At 45.6% G+C, this 27,500-nt stretch overlaps 1 protein-coding gene across 6 annotated transcripts in view; it reads right to left on the bottom strand.

The window, feature by feature from the left end:
- The window catches only part of LOC135511809 (paladin-like), a 169,843-nt gene that overhangs the window by 76,394 nt on the left and 65,949 nt on the right, over nucleotides 1-27,500 (bottom strand). For all 6 annotated transcript variants that reach the window (XM_064933279.1, XM_064933280.1, XM_064933278.1 and 3 more), the window contains 8 exons: nucleotides 26,729-26,880; nucleotides 19,979-20,066; nucleotides 19,784-19,888; nucleotides 13,286-13,381; nucleotides 7,965-8,099; nucleotides 7,073-7,189; nucleotides 6,728-6,907; nucleotides 3,374-3,571 (listed from right to left, as the gene is read on the bottom strand). In XM_064933279.1, the coding sequence (XP_064789351.1) occupies nucleotides 3,374-3,571; nucleotides 6,728-6,907; nucleotides 7,073-7,189; nucleotides 7,965-8,099; nucleotides 13,286-13,381; nucleotides 19,784-19,888; nucleotides 19,979-20,066; nucleotides 26,729-26,880 (1,071 nt within the window). The remainder of the gene's footprint in view (nucleotides 1-3,373; nucleotides 3,572-6,727; nucleotides 6,908-7,072; nucleotides 7,190-7,964; nucleotides 8,100-13,285; nucleotides 13,382-19,783; nucleotides 19,889-19,978; nucleotides 20,067-26,728; nucleotides 26,881-27,500) is intronic.

Raw genomic sequence — 27,500 nt, 5'->3', positions numbered from 1 at the left:
ATATCAGCCCCATGAAAACCTGTTACTGTCCTCATATCAGCCCCATGAAAACCTGTTACTGTCCTCATATCAGCCCCATGAAAACCTGTTACTGTCCTCATATCAGCCCCATGAAAACCTGTTACTGTCCTCATATCAGCCCCATGAAAACCTGTCACTGTCCTCATATCAGCCCCATGAAAACCTGTTACTGTCCTCATATCAGCCCCATGAAAACCTGTTACTGTCCTCATATCAGCCCCATGAAAACCTGTTACTGTCCTCATATCAGCCCCATGAAAACCTGTCACTGTCCTCATATCAGCCCCATGAAAACCTGTTACTGTCCTCATATCAGCCCCATGAAAACCTGTTACTGTCCTCATATCAGCCCCATGAAAACCTGTTACTGTCCTCATATCAGCCCCATGAAAACCTGTCACTGTCCTCATATCAGCCCCATGAAAACCTGTTACTGTCCTCATATCAGCCCCATGAAAACCTGTTACTGTCCTCATATCAGCCCCATGAAAACCTGTTACTGTCCTCATTACAGCCCCATGAAAACCTGTTACTGTCCTCATATCAGCCCCATGAAAACCTGTCACTGTCCTCATATCAGCCCCATGAAAACCTGTCCTCATATCAGCCCCATGAAAACCTGTTACTGTCCTCATATCAGCCCCATGAAAACCTGTTACTGTCCTCATATCAGCCCCATGAAAACCTGTTACTGTCCTCATTACAGCCCCATGAAAACCTGTCACTGTCCTCATATCAGCCCCATGAAAACCTGTTACTGTCCTCATATCAGCCCCATGAAAACCTGTCCTCATATCAGCCCCATGAAAACGTGTCACTGTCCTCATATCAGCTCCATGAAAACCTGTTACTGTCCTCATATCAGCCCCATGAAAACCTGTTACTGTCCTCATATCAGCCCCATGAAAACCTGTTACTGTCCTCATATCAGCCCCATGAAAACCTGTTACTGTCCTCATATCAGCCCCATGAAAACCTGTTACTGTCCTCATATCAGCCCCATGAAAACCTGTTACTGTCCTCATATCAGCCCCATGAAAACCTGTTACTGTCCTCATATCAGCCCCATGAAAACCTGTTACTGTCCTCATATCAGCCCCATGAAAACCTGTTACTGTCCTCATATCAGCCCCATGAAAACCTGTTACTGTCCTCATATCAGCCCCATGAAAACCTGTCCTCATATCAGCCCCATGAAAACCTGTTACTGTCCTCATATCAGCCCCATGAAAACCTGTTACTGTCCTCATATCAGCCCCATGAAAACCTGTTACTGTCCTCATATCAGCCCCATGAAAACCTGTCACTGTCCTCATATCAGCCCCATGAAAACCTGTCCTCATATCAGCCCCATGAAAACCTGTTACTGTCCTCATATCAGCCCCATGAAAACCTGTCACTGTCCTCATATCAGCCCCATGAAAACCTGTTACTGTCCTCATATCAGCCCCATGAAAACCTGTCACTGTCCTCATATCAGCCCCATGAAAACCTGTCACTGTCCTCATATCAGCCCCATGAAAACCTGTTACTGTCCTCATATCAGCCCCATGAAAACCTGTCACTGTCCTCATATCAGCCCCATGAAAACCTGTCCTCATATCAGCCCCATGAAAACCTGTTACTGTCCTCATATCAGCCCCATGAAAACCTGTTACTGTCCTCATATCAGCCCCATGAAAACCTGTTACTGTCCTCATTACAGCCCCATGAAAACCTGTCACTGTCCTCATATCAGCCCCATGAAAACCTGTTACTGTCCTCATATCAGCCCCATGAAAACCTGTCCTCATATCAGCCCCATGAAAACCTGTCACTGTCCTCATATCAGCTCCATGAAAACCTGTTACTGTCCTCATATCAGCCCCATGAAAACCTGTTACTGTCCTCATATCAGCCCCATGAAAACCTGTTACTGTCCTCATATCAGCCCCATGAAAACATGTCACTGTCCTCATATCAGCCCCATGAAAACCTGTTACTGTCCTCATATCAGCCCCATGAAAACCTGTTACTGTCCTCATATCAGCCCCATGAAAACCTGTTACTGTCCTCATATCAGCCCCATGAAAACCTGTCACTGTCCTCATATCAGCCCCATGAAAACCTGTCCTCATATCAGCCCCATGAAAACCTGTCACTGTCCTCATATCAGCCCCATGAAAACCTGTTACTGTCCTCATATCAGCCCCATGAAAACCTGTTACTGTCCTCATATCAGCCCCATGAAAACCTGTTACTGTCCTCATATCAGCCCCATGAAAACCTGTTACTGTCCTCATATCAGCCCCATGAAAACATGTTACGGTCCTCATATCAGCCCCATGAAAACCTGTTACTGTCCTCATATCAGTCCCATGAAAACCTGTTACTGTCCTCATATCAGCCCCATGAAAACCTGTCACTGTCCTCATATCAGCCCCATGAAAACCTGTTACTGTCCTCATATCAGCCCCATGAAAACCTGTTACTGTCCTCATATCAGCCCCATGAAAACCTGTCCTCATATCAGCCCCATGAAAACCTGTTACTGTCCTCATATCAGCCCCATGAAAACCTGTTACTGTCCTCATATCAGCTCCATGAAAACCTGTCACTGTACTCATATCAGCCCCATGAAAACCTGTTACTGTCCTCATATCAGCCCCATGAAAACCTGTTACTGTCCTCATATCAGCCCCATGAAAACCTGTCACTGTCCTCATATCAGCCCCATGAAAACCTGTCCTCATATCAGCCCCATGAAAACCTGTTACTGTCCTCATATCAGCCCCATGAAAACCTGTTACTGTCCTCATATCAGCCCCATGAAAACCTGTTACCGCAGTGCCTCCACAAAACCATTACCTTTGTGTGTGTGTGTGTGTGCTTAAATATTTGTGTGTGTGTATATGTGTGTGTGTGCTTAAATATTTGTGTGTGTATATGTGTGTGTGTGCTTAAATATGTGTGTGTGTGTATATGTGTGTGTGTGTGTGTGCTTAAATATGTGTGTGTGTATATATATGTGTGGGGGGGCTTAAATATGTGTGTGTGTATATATGTGTGTCTGTGTATATGTGTGTGTGTGTATGTGTGTGTGTGTGTGTATATATATATGTGTGTGTGTGTGTGTGTGTGTGTGTGTGTATATATGTGTGTGTGTGTGTGTGTGTATATATGTGTGTGTGTGTGTGTGTGTATATATGTGTGTGTGTGTGTATATATATGTGTGTGTGTGTGTGTGTGTGTGTGTGTGTGTGTGTGTGTGTGTGTGTGTGTGTGTGTGTGTGTGTGTGTGTATATATATGTGTGTGTGTGTGTGTGTGTGTGTGTGTGTGTGTGTGGGTGTGTGTGTAGCGTCTGTCTTTACCTCCTCCTTGGGGGCGCAGCAGTCTGCCAGAGGGATACGTTTATAGAACAGTCCCTGGTGTGTTCTCTGGTACTGCTTGAACACCTCCTGGACCGTCAGACAGCTTTTAAACATCTTCATCTGTTTCTCCTGCTCCAGAGTCACCTCCAGCCACTTCTGGGCTCTCTGAACCTCCTCTCCCAGGGCTGTCTCTAGTTTCTGGGGTCGGAGGAGGGACAGTCAGACTGGGGCTCACTTTACTGACTTTATTGTCCACGTAAGGTTAGGGTCACTTAGTACTGCTATGTACTGGGGGTTAGGGTTAGTTAGGGTAGGGTTAGTTAGTACCTCTGTGTACTGGGGGTTAGGGTTAGTTAGTACCTCTGTGTGTGTGGGGTTAGGGTTAGTTAGTACCTCTATGTACTGGGGGTTAGGGTTAGTTAGTATCTCTATGCACTGGGCTTAGGGTTAGTTAATACCTCTATGTACTAGGGGTTAGGGTTAGTTAGTACCGCTATGTACTGGGGGTTAGGGTTAGTTAGTACCTCTATGTACTGGGGGTTAGAGTTAGTTAGTACCTCTATGTACTAGGGGTCAATTAGTACCTCTGTGTGTGTTGGTTTAGGGTTAATTAGTACCTCTATGTGTGGGGGGTCTGGGTTAGTTAGTACCTCTGTGTGTGGGGGGTCTGGGTAGTTAGTACCTCTGTGTGTGTGGGGTCTGGGTAGTTAGTACCTCTGTGTGTGTGGAGTGTGTGTGGGGTCTGGGTTAGTTAGTACCTCTGTGTGTGTGGGGTCTGGGTTAATTAGTACCTCTGTGTGTGGGGGGTCTGGGTTAGTTAGTACCTCTGTGTGTGGGGGGTCTGGGGTAGTTAGTACCTCTGTGTGTGTGGGGTCTGGGTAGTTAGTACCTCTGTGTATGGGGTCTGGGTAGTTAGTACCTCTGTGTGTGGGGGGTGTGTGTGGGGTCTGGGTTAGTTAGTACCTCTGTGTGTGTTGGTTTAGGGCTAATTAGTACCTCTGTGTGTGTTGGTTTAGGGCTAATTAGTACCTCTGTGTGTGTTGGTTTAGGGCTAATTAGTACCTCTGTGTGTGTTGGTTTAGGGTAGTTAGTACCTCTGTGTGTGGGGGGTCTGGGTAGTTAGTACCTCTGTGTGTGGGGGGTCTGGGGTAATTAGTACCTCTGTGTGTGGGGGGTCTGGGTAGTTAGTACCTCTGTGTGTGGGGTCTGGGTAGTTAGTACCTCTGTGTGTGGGGGGTCTGGGGTAATTAGTACCTCTGTGTGTGGGGGGTCTGGGTAGTTAGTACCTCTGTGTGTGGGGTCTGGGTAGTTAGTACCTCTGTGTGTGGGGGGTGTGTGTGGGGTCTGGGTTAGTAGGTACCTCTGTGTGTGTTGGTTTAGGGTTAATTAGTACCTCTGTGTGTGGGGGGTCTGGGTAATTAGTACCTCTGTGTGTGTGGGGTGTGTGTGGGGTCTGGGGTAATTAGTACCTCTGTGTGTGGGGGGTGTGTGTGGGGTCTGGGGTAGTTAGTACCTCTGTGTGTGGGGGGTGTGTGTTCGGTCTGGGGTAGTTAGTACCTCTGTGTGTGTGGGGTGTGTGTGGGGTCTGGGTTAGTTAGTACCTCTGTGTGTGTGGGGTGTGTGTGGGGTCTGGGGTAGTTAGTACCTCTGTGTGTGTGGGGTCTGGGTTAGTTAGTACCTCTGTGTGTGGGGTTAGGGTCAATTAGTACCTCTATGTGTGGGGGGTCTGGGTTAGTTAGTACCTCTGTGTGTGGGGGGTCTGGGGTAGTTAGTACCTCTGTGTGTGTGGGGTGTGTATGGGGTCTGGGTAAGTTAGTACCTCTGTGTGTGTGGGGTGTGTGTGGGGTCTGGGGTAGTTAGTACCTCTGTGTGTGGGGGGGTGTGTGTGGGGTCTGGGGTAATTAGTACCTCTGTGTGTGTGGGGTGTGTGTGGGGTCTGGGTTAGTTAGTACCTCTGTGTGTGTGAGGTCTGGGTTAGTTAGTACCCATGGTTGCATGAGGTCTGGGTTAATTAGTACCTCTGTGTGCATGAGGTCTGGGTCAATTAGTACCTCTGTGTGCATGAGGTCTGGGGTAGTTAGTACCTCTGTGTGCATGAGGTCTGGGGTGAGGACATGGATGTGTTAGTACACCAATAGTATGTGGACACCTGCTATTCAAACATTCCTAAATCATAGGCATTAATATGGACATGTTCCCCCCTCTGCTGCTATAACAGCCTCCACTCTTCTGGGAAGGCTTTCCACTAGATGTTGGAACGTTGCTGCTATAACAGCCTCCACTCTTCTGGGAAGGCTTTCCACTAGATGTTGGAACGTTGCTGCTATAACAGCCTCCACTCTTCTGGGAAGGCATTCCACTAGATGTTGGAATGTTGCTGCTATAACAGCCTCCACTCTTCTGGGAAGGCTTTCCACTAGATGTTGGAACATTGCTGCTATAACAGCCTCCACTCTTCTGGGAAGGCTTTCCACTAGATGTTGGAATGTTGCTGTAAGCACTTGCTTCCATTCAGCCACAAGAGCATTAGTGAGGTCGAGGGCAGTGATGTTGGGCGATTAGGCCTGGCTCATAGTCGGCATTCCAATTCATCCCAAAGGTGTTCGATGTGGTTGAGGTCAGGGTTCTGCAGGCCAGTCAAGTTCTTCCACATCGATCTTGACAAACCATTTCTGTATGGATCTCGCTTTGTGCACAGGGGTATTGTCATGCTGAAACAGGAAAGGGCCTTCCTCAAACTGATGCCACAAAGTGGGTAGCATAGAATCGTCTAGAAGGTCATTGTATGCTGTAGCGTTAAGATTTCCCTTCACTGGAACTAAGGGGCCTGAACCATGAAAAACAGCCCCAGACCATTATTCCTACTCCACCAAACTTTACAGTTGGAACTATGCATTCAGGCAGGTAGTGTTCTCCTGGCATCCGCCAAACCAAGATTCTTCCGTCGGACTGCCAGATGGTGAAGCGTGATTCATCACTCCAGAGAACGCATTTCCACTGCTCCAGAGTCCAATGGCAGTGAGCTTAACACCACTCCAGCTGACAGGTGGTATTGCACATGGTGATCATAGGTTTGTGTGTGGCTGCTCGTCCAAGGAAACCCATTTCATGAAGCTCCTGACGAACAGTTCTTGTGCCGAAGTTGCAGTGAGTGTTGCAACCGAGGCCAAACTATTTTTTACGCGCTACGCGCTTGAAAGTCACTGGGCTCTTCAGTGAGGCCATACTACTGCCAATGTTTGTCTATGGAGATTGCATGGCGTTGGGCTCGATTTTGTTACATGTGGCTGAAATAGCCTAATCCACTAATGTGAAGGGCTGTCCACATACTGCTGTATATATGGTGTATAGTACCTCTATCTGCGTGGGGTCTGTGGCGGGGACAGGGATGTGTTGCCCCATACAGGACGGTTCTCTGGGGGTGAAGATCTGTCCGTTCCCCTCCAGAACCAGCTCCTCCTGCAGGTTGACCCACAGGACGTGGCTGTACTTCCTCTTCTCATCCGTCAGGTGGGTCAACACCGCACCCGTCGCCTACAGAACACACAACCCGTTCAGTTCAGTTTCAGTTCAGCTTCACAGACAAACGTACAGGATCAACGGGGGACGACTTCAAAAGTCAAAGAGAAACGTCTGAAATGAGCATTTTGGACGTTTGACCAGATGTGATGGAGGCTACGGGCTCGGTGCTGATCGTACCTCTGATGTAGGCTGTGACATGCCATAGACAGGCATCTTGGGGACTCTTCTGAAGTTAGCCACCTTCATCTCCTTCACTGTGCTGAGTATGTCTGGAGACAGGTACTCATGAGCAACCTGCGCACGCACACACACACACACACACACACAGTAAGTCAATAAGATAATGAGTTAGATTTCCTGGGAATGTATTCATTACACAAAGGCAAACAAACGTGGACTGGGTTCCATGTTCTGCAGTGGGTCTGACTGAGTGTGATGTTCTGCAGTGGGTCTGACTGGGTTCCATGTTCTGCAGTGGGTCTGACTGGGTTCCATGTTCTGCAGTGGGTCTGACTGAGTGTGATGTTCTGCAGTGGGTCTGACTGGGTTCCATGTTCTGCAGTGGGTCTGACTGGGTTCCATGTTCTGCAGTGGGTCTGACTGAGTGTGATGTTCTGCAGTGGGTCTGACTGAGTGTGATGTTCTGCAGTGGGTCTGACTGAGTGTGATATTCTGCAGTGGGTCTGACTGGGTTCCATGTTCTGCAGTGGGTCTGACTGGGTTCCATGTTCTGCAGTGGGTCTGACTGAGTGTGATGTTCTGCAGTGGGTCTGACTGAGAGTGATGTTCTGCAGTGGGTCTGACTGGGCTCCATGTTCTGCAGTGGGTCTGACTGAGTGTGATATTCTGCAGTGGGTCTGACTGGGTTCCATGTTCTGCAGTGGGTCTGACTGAGTGTGATGTTCTGCAGTGGGTCTGACTGAGTGTGATATTCTGCAGTGGGTCTGACTGGGTTCCATGTTCTGCAGTGGGTCTGACTGAGTGTGATATTCTGCAGTGGGTCTGACTGAGTGTGATGTTCTGCAGTGGGTCTGACTGAGTGTGATGTCATTTGGTGGGAGGTTCTCACCAGAACGCGGGCTCCCTTGGTGACGAGATCAGGCGGAGCGGAGAGTTCTGATAGGTCCATACAGGCCAGCAGGCGGTACACCCAGGGGTGAGCACACAGCCACTGGCTGAAGTTGGACGCAAAGCCAAGAGAATACTGCAACACCACAAAACAGACATAAAGATTGAGATGTCTGTTTGCCATGGTAAAAACAGGAAATAAAGATTGAGATGTCTGTTTGCCATGGTAAAAACAGGACATAAAGATTGAGATGTCTGTTAGCCATGGTAAAAACAGGACATAAAGATTGAGATGTCTGTTAGCCATGGTAAAAACAGGAAATAAAGATTGAGATGTCTGTTAGCCATGGTAAAAACAGGAAATAAAGATTGAGATGTCTGTTAGCCATGGTAAAAACAGGAAATAAAGATTGAGATGTATTTGTTAGCCATGGTAAAAACAGGACATAAAGATTGAGATGTCTGTTTGCCATGGTAAAAACAGGAAATAAAGATTGAGATGTCTGTTTGCCATGGTAAAAACAGGAAATAAAGATTGAGATGTCTGTTAGCCATGGTAAAAACAGGAAATAAAGATTGAGATGTCTGTTAGCCATGGTAAAAACAGGAAATAAAGATTGAGATGTCTGTTAGCCATGGTAAAAACAGGAAATAAAGATTGAGATGTCTGTTTGCCATGGTAAAAACAGGAAATAAAGACTGAGATGTCTGTTTGCCATGGTAAAAACAGGAAATAGAGATTGAGATGTCTGTTTGTCATGGTAAAAACAGGAAATAAAGATTGAGATGTCTGTTTGCCATGGTAAAAACAGGACATAAAGATTGAGATGTCTGTTCGCCATGGTAAAAACAGGAAATAAAGATTGAGATGTCTGTTTGTCATGGTAAAAACAGGAAATAAAGATTGAGATGTCTGTTAGCCATGGTAAAAACAGGACATAAAGATTGAGATGTCTGTTTGCCATGGTAAAAACAGGAAATAAAGATTGAGATGTCTGTTAGCCATGATAAAAACAGGAAATATAGATTGAGATGTCTGTTTGCCATGGTAAAAACAGGAAATAAAGATTGAGATGTCTGTTTGCCATGATAAAAACAGGAAATAAAGATTGAGATGTCTGTTAGCCATGGTAAAAACAGGACATAAAGATTGAGATGTCTGTTTGCCATGATAAAAACAGGAAATAAAGATTGAGATGTCTGTTAGCCATGGTAAAAACAGGACATAAAGATTGAGATGTCTGTTCGCCATGGTAAAAACAGGAAATAAAGATTGAGATGTCTGTTTGTCATGGTAAAAACAGGAAATAAAGATTGAGATGTCTGTTAGCCATGGTAAAAACAGGACATAAAGATTGAGATGTCTGTTTGCCATGGTAAAAACAGGAAATAAAGATTGAGATGTCTGTTAGCCATGATAAAAACAGGAAATATAGATTGAGATGTCTGTTTGCCATGGTAAAAACAGGAAATAAAGATTGAGATGTCTGTTTGCCATGATAAAAACAGGAAATAAAGATTGAGATGTCTGTTAGCCATGGTAAAAACAGGACATAAAGATTGAGATGTCTGTTTGCCATGATAAAAACAGGAAATAAAGATTGAGATGTCTGTTAGCCATGGTAAAAACAGGAAATAAAGATTGAGATGTCTGTTTGCCATGGTAAAAACAGGAAATAAAGATTGAGATGTCTGTTTGCCATGGTAAAAACAGGAAATATAGATTGAGATGTCTGTTAGCCATGGTAAAAACAGGAAATAAAGATTGAGATGTCTGTTAGCCATGGTAAAAACAGGAAATAAAGATTGAGATGTCTGTTAGCCATGGTAAAAACAGGAAATAAAGACTGAGATGTCTGTTTGCCATGGTAAAAACAGGAAATAGAGATTGAGATGTCTGTTCGCCATGGTAAAAACAGGAAATAAAGATTGAGATGTCTGTTTGTCATGGTAAAAACAGGAAATAAAGATTGAGATGTCTGTTTGCCATGGTAAAAACAGGACATAAAGATTGAGATGTCTGTTTGCCATGGTAAAAACAGGAAATAAAGATTGAGATGTCTGTTTGCCATGATAAAAACAGGAAATAAAGATTGAGATGTCTGTTAGCCATGGTAAAAACAGGACATAAAGATTGAGATGTCTGTTTGCCATGATAAAAACAGGAAATAAAGATTGAGATGTCTGTTAGCCATGGTAAAAACAGGAAATAAAGATTGAGATGTCTGTTTGCCATGGTAAAAACAGGAAATAAAGATTGAGATGTCTGTTAGCCATGGTAAAAACAGGAAATAAAGATTGAGATGTATTTGTTTGCCATGGTAAAAACAGGAAATAAAGATTGAGATGTCTGTTAGCCATGGTAAAAACAGGAAATAAAGATTGAGATGTCTGTTTGCCATGGTAAAAACAGGAAATAAAGATTGAGATGTCTGTTTGTCATGGTAAAAACAGGAAATAAAGATTGAGATGTCTGTTTGCCATGGTAAAAACAGGAAATAAAGATTGAGATGTCTTTTAGCCATGGTAAAAACAGGAAATAAAGATTGAGATGTCTGTTAGCCATGGTAAAAACAGGAAATAAAGATTGAGATGTATTTGTTAGCCATGGTAAAAACAGGAAATAAAGATTGAGATGTCTGTTAGCCATGGTAAAAACAGGACATAAAGATTGAGATGTCTGTTAGCCATGGTAAAAACAGGACATAAAGATTGAGATGTCTGTTTGCCATGGTAAAAACAGGAAATAAAGATTGAGATGTCTGTTTGCCATGGTAAAAACAGGAAATAAAGATTGAGATGTCTGTTAGCCATGGTAAAAACAGGAAATAAGGATTGAGATGTCTGTTTGCCATGGTAAAAACAGGAAATAAAGATTGAGATGTCTGTTAGCCATGGTAAAAACAGGAAATAAAGATTGAGATGTCTGTTAGCCATGGTAAAAACAGGAAATAAAGATTGAGATGTCTGTTAGCCATGGTAAAAACAGGAAATAAAGATTGAGATGTCTGTTAGCCATGGTAAAAACAGGACATAAAGATTGAGATGTCTGTTAGCCATGGTAAAAACAGGAAATAAGGATTGAGATGTCTGTTTGCCATGGTAAAAACAGGAAATAAAGATTGAGATGTATGTTAGCCATGGTAAAAACAGGAAATAAAGATTGAGATGTCTGTTAGCCATGGTAAAAACAGGAAATAAAGATTGAGATGTCTGTTAGCCATGGTAAAAACAGGAAATAAAGATTGAGATGTCTGTTAGCCATGGTAAAAACAGGAAATAAGGATTGAGATGTCTGTTTGCCATGGTAAAAACAGGAAATAAAGATTGAGATGTCTGTTAGCCATGGTAAAAACAGGAAATAAAGATTGAGATGTCTGTTAGCCATGGTAAAAACAGGAAATAAAGATTGAGATGTCTGTTAGCCATGGTAAAAACAGGAAATAAAGATTGAGATGTCTGTTAGCCATGGTAAAAACAGGAAATAAAGATTGAGATGTCTGTTTGCCATGGTAAAAACAGGAAATAAAGATTGAGATGTCTGTTAGCCATGGTAAAAACAGGAAATAAAGATTGAGATGTCTGTTAGCCATGGTAAAAACAGGAAATAAAGATTGAGATGTCTGTTTGCCATGGTAAAAACAGGAAATAAAGATTGAGATGTCTGTTAGCCATGGTAAAAACAGGAAATAAAGATTGAGATGTATTTGTTTGCCATGGTAAAAACAGGAAATAAAGATTGAGATGTCTGTTTGCCATGGTAAAAACAGGAAATAAAGATTGAGATGTCTGTTTGCCATGGTAAAAACAGGAAATAAAGATTGAGATGTCTGTTAGCCATGGTAAAAACAGGAAATAAAGATTGAGATGTATTTGTTAGCCATGGTAAAAACAGGAAATAAAGATTGAGATGTCTGTTTGCCATGGTAAAAACAGGAAATAAAGATTGAGATGTCTGTTAGCCATGGTAAAAACAGGAAATAAAGATTGAGATGTCTGTTTGCCATGGTAAAAACAGGAAATAAAGATTGAGATGTCTGTTTGCCATGGTAAAAACAGGAAATAAAGATTGAGATGTCTGTTAGCCATGGTAAAAACAGGAAATAAAGATTGAGATGTCTGTTAGCCATGGTAAAAACAGGAAATAAAGATTGAGATGTCTGTTAGCCATGGTAAAAACAGGAAATAAAGATTGAGATGTATGTGTTAGCCATGGTAAAAACAGGAAATAAAGATTGAGATGTCTGTTAGCCATGGTAAAAACAGGAAATAAAGATTGAGATGTCTGTTAGCCATGGTAAAAACAGGACATAAAGATTGAGATGTCTGTTAGCCATGGTAAAAACAGGAAATAAAGATTGAGATGTCTGTTAGCCATGGTAAAAACAGGAAATAAAGATTGAGATGTCTGTTAGCCATGGTAAAAACAGGACATAAAGATTGAGATGTCTGTTTGCCATGGTAAAAACAGGAAATAAAGATTGAGATGTCTGTTAGCCATGGTAAAAACAGGACATAAAGATTGAGATGTCTGTGTTAGCCATGGTAAAAACAGGAAATAAAGATTGAGATGTCTGTTTGCCATGGTAAAAACAGGAAATAAAGATTGAGATGTCTGTTTGCCATGGTAAAAACAGGAAATAAAGATTGAGATGTCTGTTTGCCATGGTAAAAACAGGAAATAAAGATTGAGATGTCTGTTTGCCATGGTAAAAACAGGAAATATAGATTGAGATGTCTGTTAGCCATGGTAAAAACAGGACATAAAGATTGAGATGTCTGTTAGCCATGGTAAAAACAGGAAATATAGATTGAGATGTCTGTTAGCCATGGTAAAAACAGGACATAAAGATTGAGATGTCTGTTTGCCATGGTAAAAACAGGACATAAAGATTGAGATGTCTGTTGGCCATGGTAAAAACAGGAAATATAGATTGAGATGTCTGTTAGCCATGGTAAAAACAGGACATAAAGATTGAGATGTCTGTTTGCCATGGTAAAAACAGGAAATAAAGATTGAGATGTCTGTTAGCCATGGTAAAAACAGGACATAAAGATTGAGATGTCTGTTTGCCATGGTAAAAACAGGACATAAAGATTGAGATGTCTGTTAGCCATGGTAAAAACAGGAAATAAAGATTGAGATGTATTTGGTAAAAACAGGACACTTGTCATCTCAAAGCACAGACAATGACAGACAGAAAACCAGCAGAGTCAATGCTAAATAACATTGGCTTGTATGTATGTGTGAAAGATAATACTCACTTGTAAAAAGTAGTGCCCTATAAAGGGAATAGGGAACCATTTGGAACAAAGACATACCTGTTCATGAAGGTACGCGTTGAACACAATCAGGTAGAAATAACGTTCCAGGCTCTGGATGGCTCTGTGGAGAAAGTAGTCTTTGGTGGTGCTTCCCTAGAAGAGACAGACATCAAGGAGTCAGACAGTAGTCTTATAGCTCCCTAGAAGAGACAGACATCAAGGAGTCAGACAGTAGTCTTATAGCTCCCTAGAAGAGACAGACATCAAGGAGTCAGACAGTAGTCTGGTACGGCCCCCTAGAAGAGACAGACATCAAGGAGTCAGACAGTAGTCTTATAGCTCCCTAGAAGAGACAGACATCAAGGAGTCAGACAGTAGTCTTATAGCCTCCTAGAAGAGACAGACATCAAGGAGTCAGACAGTAGTCTATGGTCGTGCTTCCATAGGAGACAGACATCAAGGAGTCAGACAGTAGTCTGGTACGGCCCCCTAGAAGAGACAGACATCAAGGAGTCAGACAGTAGTCTTATAGCTCCCTAGAAGAGACAGACATCAAGGAGTCAGACAGTAGTCTTATAGCTCCCTAGAAGAGACAGACATCAAGGAGTCAGACAGTAGTCTTATAGCTCCCTAGAAGAGACAGACATCAAGGAGTCAGACAGTAGTCTGGTACGGCCCCCTAGAAGAGACAGACATCAAGGAGTCAGACAGTAGTCTTATAGCTCCCTAGAAGAGACAGACATCAAGGAGTCAGACAGTAGTCTTATAGCTCCCTAGAAGAGACAGACATCAAGAAGTAAGACAGTAGTCTGGTACGGCCCCCTAGAAGAGACAGACATCAAGGAGTCAGACAGTAGTCTTATAGCTCCCTAGAAGAGACAGACATCAAGGAGTCAGACAGTAGTCTTATAGCCCCCTAGAAGAGACAGACATCAAGGAGTCAGACAGTAGTCTATGGTCGTGCTTCCCTAGGAGAGACAGACATCAAGGAGTCAGACAGTAGTCTGGTACGGCCCCCTAGAAGAGACAGACATCAAGGAGTCAGACAGTAGTCTTATAGCCCCCTAGAAGAGACAGACATCAAGGAGTCAGACAGTAGTCTGGTACGGCTCCCTAGAAGAGACAGACATCAAGGAGTCAGACAGTAGTCTTATAGCTCCCTAGAAGAGACAGACATCAAGGAGTCAGACAGTAGTCTTATAGCCCCCTAGAAGAGACAGACATCAAGGAGTCAGACAGTAGTCTTATAGCTCCCTAGAAGAGACAGACATCAAGGAGTCAGACAGTAGTCTTATAGCTCCCTAGAAGAGACAGACATCAAGAAGTAATACAGTAGTCTTATAGCTCCCTAGAAGAGACAGACATCAAGGAGTCAGACAGTAGTCTGGTACGGCCCCCTAGAAGAGACAGACATCAAGGAGTCAGACAGTAGTCTTATAGCCCCCTAGAAGAGACAGACATCAAGAAGTAATACAGTAGTCTTATAGCCTCCTAGAAGAGACAGACATCAAGGAGTCAGACAGTAGTCTATGGTCGTGCTTCCATAGGAGACAGACATCAAGGAGTCAGACAGTAGTCTGGTACGGCCCCCTAGAAGAGACAGACATCAAGGAGTCAGACAGTAGTCTTATAGCTCCCTAGAAGAGACAGACATCAAGGAGTCAGACAGTAGTCTTATAGCTCCCTAGAAGAGACAGACATCAAGGAGTCAGACAGTAGTCTTATAGCTCCCTAGAAGAGACAGACATCAAGGAGTCAGACAGTAGTCTGGTACGGCCCCCTAGAAGAGACAGACATCAAGGAGTCAGACAGTAGTCTTATAGCTCCCTAGAAGAGACAGACATCAAGGAGTCAGACAGTAGTCTTATAGCCCCCTAGAAGAGACAGACATCAAGGAGTCAGACAGTAGTCTTATAGCTCCCTAGAAGAGACAGACATCAAAGAGTCAGACAGTAGTCTTATAGCTCCCTAGAAGAGACAGACATCAAGGAGTCAGACAGTAGTCTTATAGCCTCCTAGAAGAGACAGACATCAAGGAGTCAGACAGTAGTCTATGGTCGTGCTTCCATAGGAGACAGACATCAAGGAGTCAGACAGTAGTCTGGTACGGCCCCCTAGAAGAGACAGACATCAAGGAGTCAGACAGTAGTCTTATAGCTCCCTAGAAGAGACAGACATCAAGGAGTCAGACAGTAGTCTTATAGCTCCCTAGAAGAGACAGACATCAAGGAGTCAGACAGTAGTCTTATAGCTCCCTAGAAGAGACAGACATCAAGGAGTCAGACAGTAGTCTGGTACGGCCCCCTAGAAGAGACAGACATCAAGGAGTCAGACAGTAGTCTTATAGCTCCCTAGAAGAGACAGACATCAAGGAGTCAGACAGTAGTCTTATAGCTCCCTAGAAGAGACAGACATCAAGAAGTAAGACAGTAGTCTGGTACGGCCCCCTAGAAGAGACAGACATCAAGGAGTCAGACAGTAGTCTTATAGCTCCCTAGAAGAGACAGACATCAAGGAGTCAGACAGTAGTCTTATAGCCCCCTAGAAGAGACAGACATCAAGGAGTCAGACAGTAGTCTATGGTCGTGCTTCCCTAGGAGACAGACATCAAGGAGTCAGACAGTAGTCTGGTACGGCCCCCTAGAAGAGACAGACATCAAGGAGTCAGACAGTAGTCTTATAGCCCCCTAGAAGAGACAGACATCAAGGAGTCAGACAGTAGTCTGGTACGGCTCCCTAGAAGAGACAGACATCAAGGAGTCAGACAGTAGTCTTATAGCTCCCTAGAAGAGACAGACATCAAGGAGTCAGACAGTAGTCTGGTACGGCCCCCTAGAAGAGACAGACATCAAGGAGTCAGACAGTAGTCTTATAGCTCCCTAGAAGAGACAGACATCAAGGAGTCAGACAGTAGTCTTATAGCTCCCTAGAAGAGACAGACATCAAGAAGTAATACAGTAGTCTTATAGCTCCCTAGAAGAGACAGACATCAAGGAGTCAGACAGTAGTCTGGTACGGCCCCCTAGAAGAGACAGACATCAAGAAGTAAGACAGTAGTCTTATAGCTCCCTAGAAGAGACAGACATCAAGGAGTCAGACAGTAGTCTGGTACGGCCCCCTAGAAGAGACAGACATCAAGGAGTCAGACAGTAGTCTTATAGCTCCCTAGAAGAGACAGACATCAAGGAGTCAGACAGTAGTCTTATAGCCCCCTAGAAGAGACAGACATCAAGGAGTCAGACAGTAGTCTTATAGCTCCCTAGAAGAGACAGACATCAAGGAGTCAGACAGTAGTCTTATAGCTCCCTAGAAGAGACAGACATCAAGGAGTCAGACAGTAGTCTTATAGCTCCCTAGAAGAGACAGACATCAAGGAGTCAGACAGTAGTCTTATAGCTCCCTAGAAGAGACAGACATCAAGGAGTCAGACAGTAGTCTTATAGCTCCCTAGAAGAGACAGACATCAAGCAGTCAGACAGTAGTCTTATAGCCCCCTAGAAGAGACAGACATCAAGGAGTCAGACAGTAGTCTTATAGCTCCCTAGAAGAGACAGACATCAAGCAGTCAGACAGTAGTCTTATAGCTCCCTAGAAGAGACAGACATCAAGGAGTCAGACAGTAGTCTGGTACGGCACCCTAGAAGAGACAGACATCAAGGAGTCAGACAGTAGTCTTATAGCTCCCTAGAAGAGACAGACATCAAGGAGTCAGACAGTAGTCTTATAGCTCCCTAGAAGAGACAGACATCAAGGAGTCAGACAGTAGTCTTATAGCTCCCTAGAAGAGACAGACATCAAGGAGTCAGACAGTAGTCTTATAGCTCCCTAGAAGAGACAGACATCAAGGAGTCAGACAGTAGTCTGGTACGGCCCCCTAGAAGAGACAGACATCAAGGAGTCAGACAGTAGTCTTATAGCTCCCTAGAAGAGACAGACATCAAGGAGTCAGACAGTAGTCTTATATCTCCCTAGAAGAGACAGACATCAAGGAGTCAGACAGTAGTCTTATAGCTCCCTAGAAGAGACAGACATCAAGGAGTCAGACAGTAGTCTTATAGCTCCCTAGAAGAGACAGACATCAAGGAGTCAGACAGTAGTCTTATAGCCCCCTAGAAGAGACAGACATCAAGGAGTCAGACAGTAGTCTGGTACGGCCCTCTAGAAGAGACAGACATCAAGGAGTCAGACAGTAGTCTTATAGCTCCCTAGAAGAGACAGACATCAAGGAGTCAGACAGTAGTCTTATAGCCCCCTAGAAGAGACAGACATCAAGGAGTCAGACAGTAGTCTGGTACGGCCCCCTAGAAGAGACAGACATCAAGGAGTCAGACAGTAGTCTGGTACGGCCCCCTAGAAGAGACAGACATCAAGGAGTCAGACAGTAGTCTTATAGCTCCCTAGAAGAGACAGACATCAAGGAGTCAGACAGTAGTCTGGTACGGCCCCCTAGAAGAGACAGACATCAAGGAGTCAGACAGTAGTCTGGTACGGCCCCCTAGAAGAGACAGACATCAAGGAGTCAGACAGTAGTCTTATAGCTCCCTAGAAGAGACAGACATCAAGGAGTCAGACAGTAGTCTTATAGCCCCCTAGAAGAGACAGACATCAAGGAGTCAGACAGTAGTCTGGTACGGCCCCCTAGAAGAGACAGACATCAAGGAGTCAGACAGTAGTCTGGTACGGCCCCCTAGAAGAGACAGACATCAAGGAGTCAGACAGTAGTCTTATAGCCCCCTAGAAGAGACAGACATCAAGGAGTCAGACAGTAGTCTGGTACGGCCCCCTAGAAGAGACAGACATCAAGGAGTCAGACAGTAGTCTTATAGCCCCCTAGAAGAGACAGACATCAAGGAGTCAGACAGTAGTCTGGTACGGCCCCCTAGAAGAGACAGACATCAAGGAGTCAGACAGTAGTCTGGTACGGCCCTCTAGAAGAGACAGACATCAAGGAGTCAGACAGTAGTCTTATAGCCCCCTAGAAGAGACAGACATCAAGGAGTCAGACAGTAGTCTGGTACGGCTCCCTAGAAGAGACAGACATCAAGGAGTCAGACAGTAGTCTTATAGCTCCCTAGAAGAGACAGACATCAAGGAGTCAGACAGTAGTCTGGTACGGCTCCCTAGAAGAGACAGACATCAAGGAGTCAGACAGTAGTCTTATAGCTCCCTAGAAGAGACAGACATCAAGGAGTCAGACAGTAGTCTTATAGCCCCCTAGAAGAGACAGACATCAAGGAGTCAGACAGTAGTCTGGTACGGCCCCTTAGAAGAGACAGACATCAAGGAGTCAGACAGTAGTCTTATAGCTCCCTAAAAGAGACAGACATCAAGGAGTCAGACAGTAGTCTTATAGCCCCCTAGAAGAGACAGACATCAAGGAGTCAGACAGTAGTCTGGTACGGCTCCCTAGAAGAGACAGACATCAAGGAGTCAGACATTAATCTTATAGCTCCCTAGAAGAGACAGACATCAAGGAGTCAGACAGTAGTCTTATAGCCCCCTAGAAGAGACAGACATCAAGGAGTCAGACAGTAGTCTGGTACGGCCCCCTAGAAGAGACAGACATCAAGGAGTCAGACAGTAGTCTTATAGCCCCCTAGAAGAGACAGACATCAAGGAGTCAGACAGTAGTCTGGTACGGCTCCCTAGAAGAGACAGACATCAAGGAGTCAGACAGTAGTCTTATAGCCCCCTAGAAGAGACAGACATCAAGGAGTCAGACAGTAGTCTGGTACGGCCCCCTAGAAGAGACAGACATCAAGGAGTCAGACAGTAGTCTGGTACGGCTCCCTAGAAGAGACAGACATCAAGGAGTCAGACAGTAGTCTTATAGCTCCCTAGAAGAGACAGACATCAAGGAGTCAGACAGTAGTCTAATAGCCCCCTAGAAGAGACAGACATCAAGGAGAAAGACAGTAGTCTGGTACGGCCCCCTAGAAGAGACAGACATCAAGGAGTCAGACAGTAGTCTTATAGCTCCCTAGAAGAGACAGACATCAAGGAGTCAGACAGTAGTCTTATAGCCCCCTAGAAGAGACAGACATCAAGGAGTCAGACAGTAGTCTTATAGCCCCCTAGAAGAGACAGACATCAAGGAGAAAGACAGTAGTCTTATAGCTCCCTAGAAGAGACAGACATCAAGGGAGTCAGACAGTAGTCTTATAGCCCCCTAGAAGAGACAGACATCAAGGAGTCAGACAGTAGTCTTATAGCTCCCTAGAAGAGACAGACATCAAGAAGTCAGACAGTAGTCTTATAGCTCCCTAGAAGAGACAGACATCAAGGAGTCAGACAGTAGTCTTATAGCTCCCTAGAAGAGACAGACATCAAGGAGTCAGACAGTAGTCTTATAGCTCCCTAGAAGAGACAGACATCAAGGAGTCAGACAGTAGTCTTATAGCCCCCTAGAAGAGACAGACATCAAGGAGAAAGACAGTAGTCTTATAGCTCCCTAGAATCATAACATACTAGCTAAGCACAGCAGCATCATATTGCTGTATCAGCATCATCATAGAGTACTGATAAAGTTTTGATCAATCTGAAACATAAACCCACCTGAATTTGATAATCATCTCCGATCGCTTCAAGCTTCTTCTTATTTTCATACATCGCTTCTTTTATGTTGTGCATTTCTGAACACAGAGCGATCGCTTGGTCAACCTGAAGAACCAAAGGGACAGTCAATGATTTAGACGCTGGGGAAACTATCACAATGTATCTAACTAGTTAACACATTTCAGCATCACTCACCTCTTCCATGACCTGTTGGCCTTCAGGTAGTCTGTTGATGAGGGTCTGAATGACTTGGAACAGCGGCTTGGCTTCTGCCTCTTCCGCTCTGAAAAAAAATAACAAACCGGACAGGCGGCCATCTTTAAAACGCTTCATTACAGTTCAACTACATCACCAGTGGTTTATTATGGCACTGATCAACCCATCATTTGATTGAAATATTTTCATTTTACCTTTATTTTACCTAGCAAGTCAGTTAAGAACAAATTCTTATTTTCAATGACGGCCTGGGAACAGTGGGTTAACTGCCTGTTCAGGGGCAGAATGACAGATTTGTACCTTGTCAGCTCTGGGATTTGAACTTGCAACCTTTCGGTTACTTGTCCAACGCTCTAACCACTAGGCTACCCCAAAGAATATAGGCCTACCCAGTGGGAAAATGTGGTTATAATGATGTTAACTCAAGCAGAAAACCAGTTCGCAAACAAAAAACAAACTTAACATGTCACGTGGCAAATGTTGCCCTCTGGGTAATAATCTGGATCAATTTCATAGTGATTGTTCTTAATTGTCTGGTAAAATAAAGGTAAACAATGTCTTATATGCAATGACAGCCTGGCAATACACTACATACACAAAAGTATGTGGGACACCCCATCAAATGAGTGGATTCGGCTAGTTCAGCCACACCCATTGCTGACAGGTGTACAGTCGTGGCCAAATGTTTTAAGAATGACACAAATATTAATTTTCACAAAGTCTTGCTGCCTCAGTTTGTATGATGGCAATTTGCATATACTCCAGAATGTTATGAAGAGTGATCAGATGAATTGCAAAGTCCCTCTTTGCCATGCAAATGAACTGAATCCCCCAAAAACATTTCCACTGCATTTCAGCCCTGCCACAAAAGGACCAGCTGACATCATGTCAGTGATTCTCTCGTTAACACAGGTGTGAGTGTTGACGAGGACAAGGCTGGAGATCACTCTGTCATGCAGTTTGAGTTCGGATAACAGACTGGAAGCTTCAAAAGGAGGGTGGTGCTTGGAATCATTGTTCTTCCTCTGTCAACCATGGCTACCTGCAAGGAAACACGTGCCGTCGTCATTGCTTTGCACAAAAAGGGCTTCACAGGCAAGGATATTGCTGCCAGTAAGATTGCATCTAAATCAACCATTTATTGGATCATCAAGAATTTCAAGAAGAGCAGTTCAATTGTTGTGAAAAAGGCTTCAGGGTGCTCGAGAAAGTCCAGCAAGCGCCAGGACCATCTGCTAAAGTTGATTCAGCTGCGGGATCGGAGCACCACCAGTACAGAGCTTGCTTAGAATGGCAGGTGCCAAGAAGGGCAGCAAAGAAGCCACTTCTCTCCAGGAAAAACATCAGGGACAGACTGATATTCTGCAAAAGTTACAGGGAATGGACTGCTGAGGACTGGGGTAGTCATTATCTCTGATGAATCCCCTTTCCGAATTTTGGGGCATCCGGAAAAAAGCTTGTCCGGAGAAGAGAAGGTGAGCGCTACCATCAATCAGTCCTGTGTCATGCCAACAGTAAAGCAACCTGAGACCATTCATGTGTGGGGTTGCTTCTCAGCCAAGGGAGTGGGCTCACTCACAATTTTGCCTAAGAACAGCCATGAATAAAGAATGGTACCAGCACATCTTCAGAGAGCAACTTCTCCCAACTATCCAGGATCAGTTTGGTGAAGAAAAATGCCTTTTCCAGCATGATGGAGCACCTTGCCATAAGGCAAAAGTGATAACTAAGTGGCTTGGGGAACAAAACATCAATATTTTGGGTCTATGGCCAGGAAACTCCCCAGCCCTTGATCCCATTGGGAACTTGTGGTCAATCCTCAAGAGGTGGGTGGACAAACAAAAACCCACAAATTCTGACAAACTCCAAGCATTGATAGGCAAGAATGGGCTGCCATCAGCAAGGATTTGGCCCCGAAGTTAATTGACAGCATGCCAGGGCGGATTGCAGAGGTCTTGAAAAAGAAGAGTCAACACTGCAGTATTGACTCTTTGCATCAACTTCATGTAATTGTCAATAAAAGCCTTTGACACTTATGAAATGCTTGAAATTATACTTCATTATTCCATAGTAACATCTGACAAAAATATCTAGACACTGACGCAGCAAACTTTGTGGAAATTAATATTTGTGTCATTCTCAAAACTTTTGGCCAAGACTGTAGAAAATTGAGCACACAGCCATGCAATCTCCATAGACAAACATTGGCACTAGAATGGCCGTACTGAAGAGCTCAGTGACTCTCAATGTTGCCCCGTTGTAGGATGCCACATTTACAACAAGTCAATTTGTCAAATTTCTTCCCTGCTAGAGTTGCCCAGGTCAACTGTAAGTGCTGTTATTGTGAAGTGGAAACGTCTAGGAGCAACAACTGCTCAGCCGCAAAGTGGAAGGCCACACAAGCTCAGAGAACAGGACCAGCTGGAGTGGTGTTACTCTCACTGCCATTGGACTCTGGAACAGGGGAAACGCCTTCTCTGGAGAAATGAATCACGCTTCATCAGCTGGCAGTCCAACGGAGAAATCTGGGTTTTGGTGGATGCCAGGAGAACACTACCTGCCCGAATGCGTAGTGCCAACTGTAAAGTCTGGAGGAGAAATAATGGTCTAGGGCTGTTTTTCATGGTTTCGGGCCCCTTCGTTCCAGTGAAGGGAAATCTTAATGCTACAGCATACAATGACATTCTAGACGATTCTGTGCACTAGCTAGCCAACAGCTAGCCAACGTCTACCGAATAGAACTTCAACAACCCGGTCAACATTCCGCTTCGCTCCACAGGTAGTATCACATTTTCATTTCACTTCATTACAGTACAACGGTTTGATTTGTTTGATCGTAGCTAGCTAGCTACATAGCCGTCTTTGTATCAAAGACAATTGTGTAGTCTAGAGCGGTTTTCTAGGTTAGCTAGCCAGCTATTGTCGTTCTTTTAACGTAACGTAATCAACACTGCTAGCTAGCCAGCTAGCCCCCGAATAGCAGCACTGTAGAAACTATTACACTCAACGGAACGACTTGATTAGTGTAGTGTCGACAACGCAGCCACTGCCAGCTAGCCTACAAAGTCAACAACGCAGCCACTGCCAGCTAGCCTACTCCAGCAGAACTGTATCATTTCAATCATTTTAGTCAATAAGATTCTTGCTACGTAAGCTTAACTTTCTGAACATTCGAGACGTGTAGTCCACTTGTCATTCCAATCTCCTTTGCATTAGCGTAGCCTCTTCTGTAGCCTGTCAACTATGTGTCTATCTATCCCTGTTCTCTCCTCTCTGCACAGACCATACAAACGCTCCACACCGCGTGGCCGCGGCCACCCTAATCTGGTGGTCACAGCGCGCACGACCCACGTGGAGTTCCAGGTCTCCGGTAGCCTCTGGAACTGCCGATCTGCGGCCAACAAGGCAGAGTTCATCTCAGCCTATGCCTCCCTCCAGTCCCTCGACTTCTTGGCACTGACGGAAACATGGATCACCACAGATAACACTGCTACTCCTACTGCTCTCTCTTCGTCCGCCCACGTGTTCTCGCACACCCCGAGAGCTTCTGGTCAGCGGGGTGGTGGCACCGGGATCCTCATCTCTCCCAAGTGGTCATTCTCTCTTTCTCCCCTTACCCATCTGTCTATCGCCTCCTTTGAATTCCATGCTGTCACAGTTACCAGCCCTTTCAAGCTTAACATCCTTATCATTTATCGCCCTCCAGGTTCCCTCTGAGAGTTCATCAATGAGCTTGATGCCTTGATAAGCTCCTTTCCTGAGGACGGCTCACCTCTCACAGTCCTGGGCGACTTTAACCTCCCCACGTCTACCTTTGACTCATTCCTCTCTGCCTCCTTCTTTCCACTCCTCTCCTCTTTTGACCTCACCCTCTCACCTTCCCCCCCTACTCACAAGGCAGGCAATACGCTCGACCTCATCTTTACTAGATGCTGTTCTTCCACTAACCTCATTGCAACTCCCCTCCAAGTCTCCGACCACTACCTTGTATCCTTTTCCCTCTCGCTCTCATCCAACACTTCCCACACTGCCCCTACTCGGATGGTATCGCGCCGTCCCAACCTTCGCTCTCTCTCCCCCGCTACTCTCTCCTCTTCCATCCTATCATCTCTTACCTCTGCTAAAACCTTCTGCCAACCTATCTCCTGATTCTGCCTCCTCAACCCTCCTCTCTTCCCTTTCTGCATCCTTTGACTCTCTATGTCCCCTATCCTCCAGGCCGGCTCGGTCCTCCCCTCCCGCTCCGTGGCTCGACGACTCATTGCGAGCTCACAGAACAGGGCTCCGGGCAGCCGAGCGGAAATGGAGGAAAACTCGCCTCCCTGCGGACCTGGCATCCTTTCACTCCCTCCTCTCTACATTTTCCTCCTCTGTCTCTGCTGCTAAAGCCACTTTCTTCCACTCTAAATTCCAAGCATCTGCCTCTAACCCTAGGAAGCTCTTTGCCACCTTCTCCTCCCTCCTGAATTCTCCTCCCCCTCCTCCCTCTCTGCAGATGACTTCGTCAACCATTTTGAAAAGAAGGTCGACGACATCCGATCCTCGTTTGCTAAGTCAAACGACACCGCTGGTTCTGCTCACACTGCCCTACCCTGTGCTCTGACCTCTTTCTCCCCTCTCTCTCCAGATGAAATCTCGCTTCTTGTGACGGCCGGCCGCCCAACAACCTGCCCGCTTGACCCTATCCCCTCCTCTCTTCTCCAGACCATTTCCGGAGACCTTCTCCCTTACCTCACCTCGCTCATCAACTCATCCCTGACCGCTGGCTACGTCCCTTCCGTCTTCAAGAGAGCGAGAGTTGCACCCCTTCTGAAAAAACCTACACTCGATCCCTCCGATGTCAACAACTACAGACCAGTATCCCTTCTTTCTTTTCTCTCCAAAACTCTTGAACGTGCCGTCCTTGGCCAGCTCTCCCGCTATCTCTCTCAGAATGACCTTCTTGATCCAAATCAGTCAGGTTTCAAGACTAGTCATTCAACTGAGACTGCTCTTCTCTGTATCACGGAGGCGCTCCGCACTGCTAAAGCTAACTCTCTCTCCTCTGCTCTCATCCTTCTAGACCTATCGGCTGCCTTCGATACTGTGAACCATCAGATCCTCCTCTCCACCCTCTCCGAGTTGGGCATCTCCGGCGCGGCCCACGCTTGGATTGCGTCCTACCTGACAGGTCGCTCCTACCAGGTGGCGTGGCGAGAATCTGTCTCCTCGCCACGCGCTCTCACCACTGGTGTCCCCCAGGGCTCTGTTCTAGGCCCTCTCCTATTCTCGCTATACACCAAGTCACTTGGCTCTGTCATAACCTCACATGGTCTCTCCTATCATTGCTATGCAGACGACACACAATTAATCTTCTCCTTTCCCCCTTCTGATGACCAGGTGGCGAATCGCATCTCTGCATGTCTGGCAGACATATCAGTGTGGATGACGGATCACCACCTCAAGCTGAACCTCGGCAAGACGGAGCTGCTCTTCCTCCCGGGGAAGGACTGCCCGTTCCATGATCTCGCCATCACGGTTGACAACTCCATTGTGTCCTCCTCCCAGAGCGCTAAGAACCTTGGCGTGATCCTGGACAACACCCTGTCGTTCTCAACTAACATCAAGGCGGTGGCCCGTTCCTGTAGGTTCATGCTCTACAGCATCCGCAGAGTACGACCCTGCCTCACACAGGAAGCGGCGCAGGTCCTAATCCAGGCACTTGTCATCTCCCGTCTGGATTACTGCAACTCGCTGTTGGCTGGGCTCCCTGCCTGTGCCAATAAACCCCTACAACTCATCCAGAACGCCGCAGCCCGTCTGGTGTTCAACCTTCCCAAGTTCTCTCACGTCACCCCGCTCCTCCGCTCTCTCCACTGGCTTCCAGTTGAAGCTCGCATCCGCTACAAGACCATGGTGCTTGCCTACGGAGCTGTAAGGGGAACGGCACCGCAGTACCTCCAGGCTCTGATCAGGCCCTACACCCAAACAAGGGCACTGCGTTCATCCACCTCTGGCCTGCTCGCCTCCCTACCACTGAGGAAGTACAGTTCCCGCTCAGCCCAGTCAAAACTGTTCGCTGCTCTGGCCCCCCAATGGTGGAACAAACTCCCTCACGACGCCAGGACAGCGGAGTCAAACACCACCTTCCGAAGACACCTGAAACCCCACCTCTTTAAGGAATACCTAGGATAGGATAAAGTAATCCTTCTCACCCCCCCCTTAAATGATTTAGATGCACTATTGTAAAGTGGCTGTTCCACTGGATGTCATAAGGTGAATTCACCAATTTGTAAGTCGCTCTGGATAAGAGCGTCTGCCAAATGACTTAAATGTAATGATGTAAATGTAACAAAGCGAGGTCCATGTAGAAATTGTTTGTTGAGATCAGTGTGGAAGAACTTGACTGGCCTGCACAGAGCCCTGACCTTAACCCCATCGATCACCTTTGGGATGAATTGGAATGCCGACTGCGAGCCAGACCTCATCACCCAACATCAGTGTCAGACCTCACTAATGCTCTTATGGCTGAATGGAAGCAAGTCCCCACAACAATGTTCCAACATCTAGTGGAAAGCCTTCCCAGAAGAGTGTAGGCTGTTATAGCAGCAAAGGGGGGACCAACTCCATATTAATGCCTATGATTTTAGAATGAGATGTTCGACGAGCAGGTGTCCACATACTGTTGTCCATGTAGTGTATCTCTAGGAAAGGGTACAGTTTGGTTGCAGAGGTTGAGTCCTGTCTTACTGTGGTGGTTCCTGGGTTGTCTTCAGGTGGTTGAGGACCAGGGTCCCCAGGATCATGGCTAGATTGGTCCTCCCTACCCCCACCTGACAGCTGAACAACAGGGCAGGCAGAGGCCTGGAAACGTCCCTTCTCAAAGACAGGTTGGGGCTCTCCTGAAAACACGCAACACAAATACAAGGGATTAGAAAACAAATGAGAAAGTTGCACTTTAAATCTCTCCTAACTTTATTTGACCAACTCATCTGGAGTTTCTAGCTGTCCTGGAAACCAACACACACCATTTAAAAAGGAATTGGGAGTGTCTGTCTGTTGCTGTTCTCTAGTCTCTATAGTCTACCACCTGACCATGTGACCAAACTATTGGAGGATTCCCATTTGTCAGAAAGAAAAAGACCGGCCGACCAGCTGTTATTATCACCAAAACTATTAATAAAACCACTGTTTGTTTAGCAGTCTAGTGCAGCTGCTACCCCAAGCCTGAGGCAGTCTGTGTTACCATGCCAACCTCTTGTCACTCATTGCCATGCCAGGATTTGATGATGAAAGCAATCAAGTTGACAAGAGCACAAGCAGATCTGGGACCCCCCTTTCAAACACTGTAGAGTGGCAGACAGACAGACAGACAGGCAGGCAGGCAGACAGACAGACAGGCAGACAGACAGGCAGGCAGGCAGGCAGACAGGCAGGCAGACAGACACTCAGCAGACAGACAGACAGACAGACAGACAGACAGACAGGCAGACACTCAGCAGACAGACAGACAGACAGACAG

This window comes from Oncorhynchus masou, chromosome 24 (genome assembly GCF_036934945.1).
Source record: "Oncorhynchus masou masou isolate Uvic2021 chromosome 24, UVic_Omas_1.1, whole genome shotgun sequence".
NCBI classification, from domain to species: Eukaryota; Metazoa; Chordata; class Actinopteri; order Salmoniformes; family Salmonidae; genus Oncorhynchus; species Oncorhynchus masou.
The sequence above is the reverse complement of the archived record's forward strand: the minus strand, read 5'-3'. Positions and strand labels throughout refer to the sequence as shown.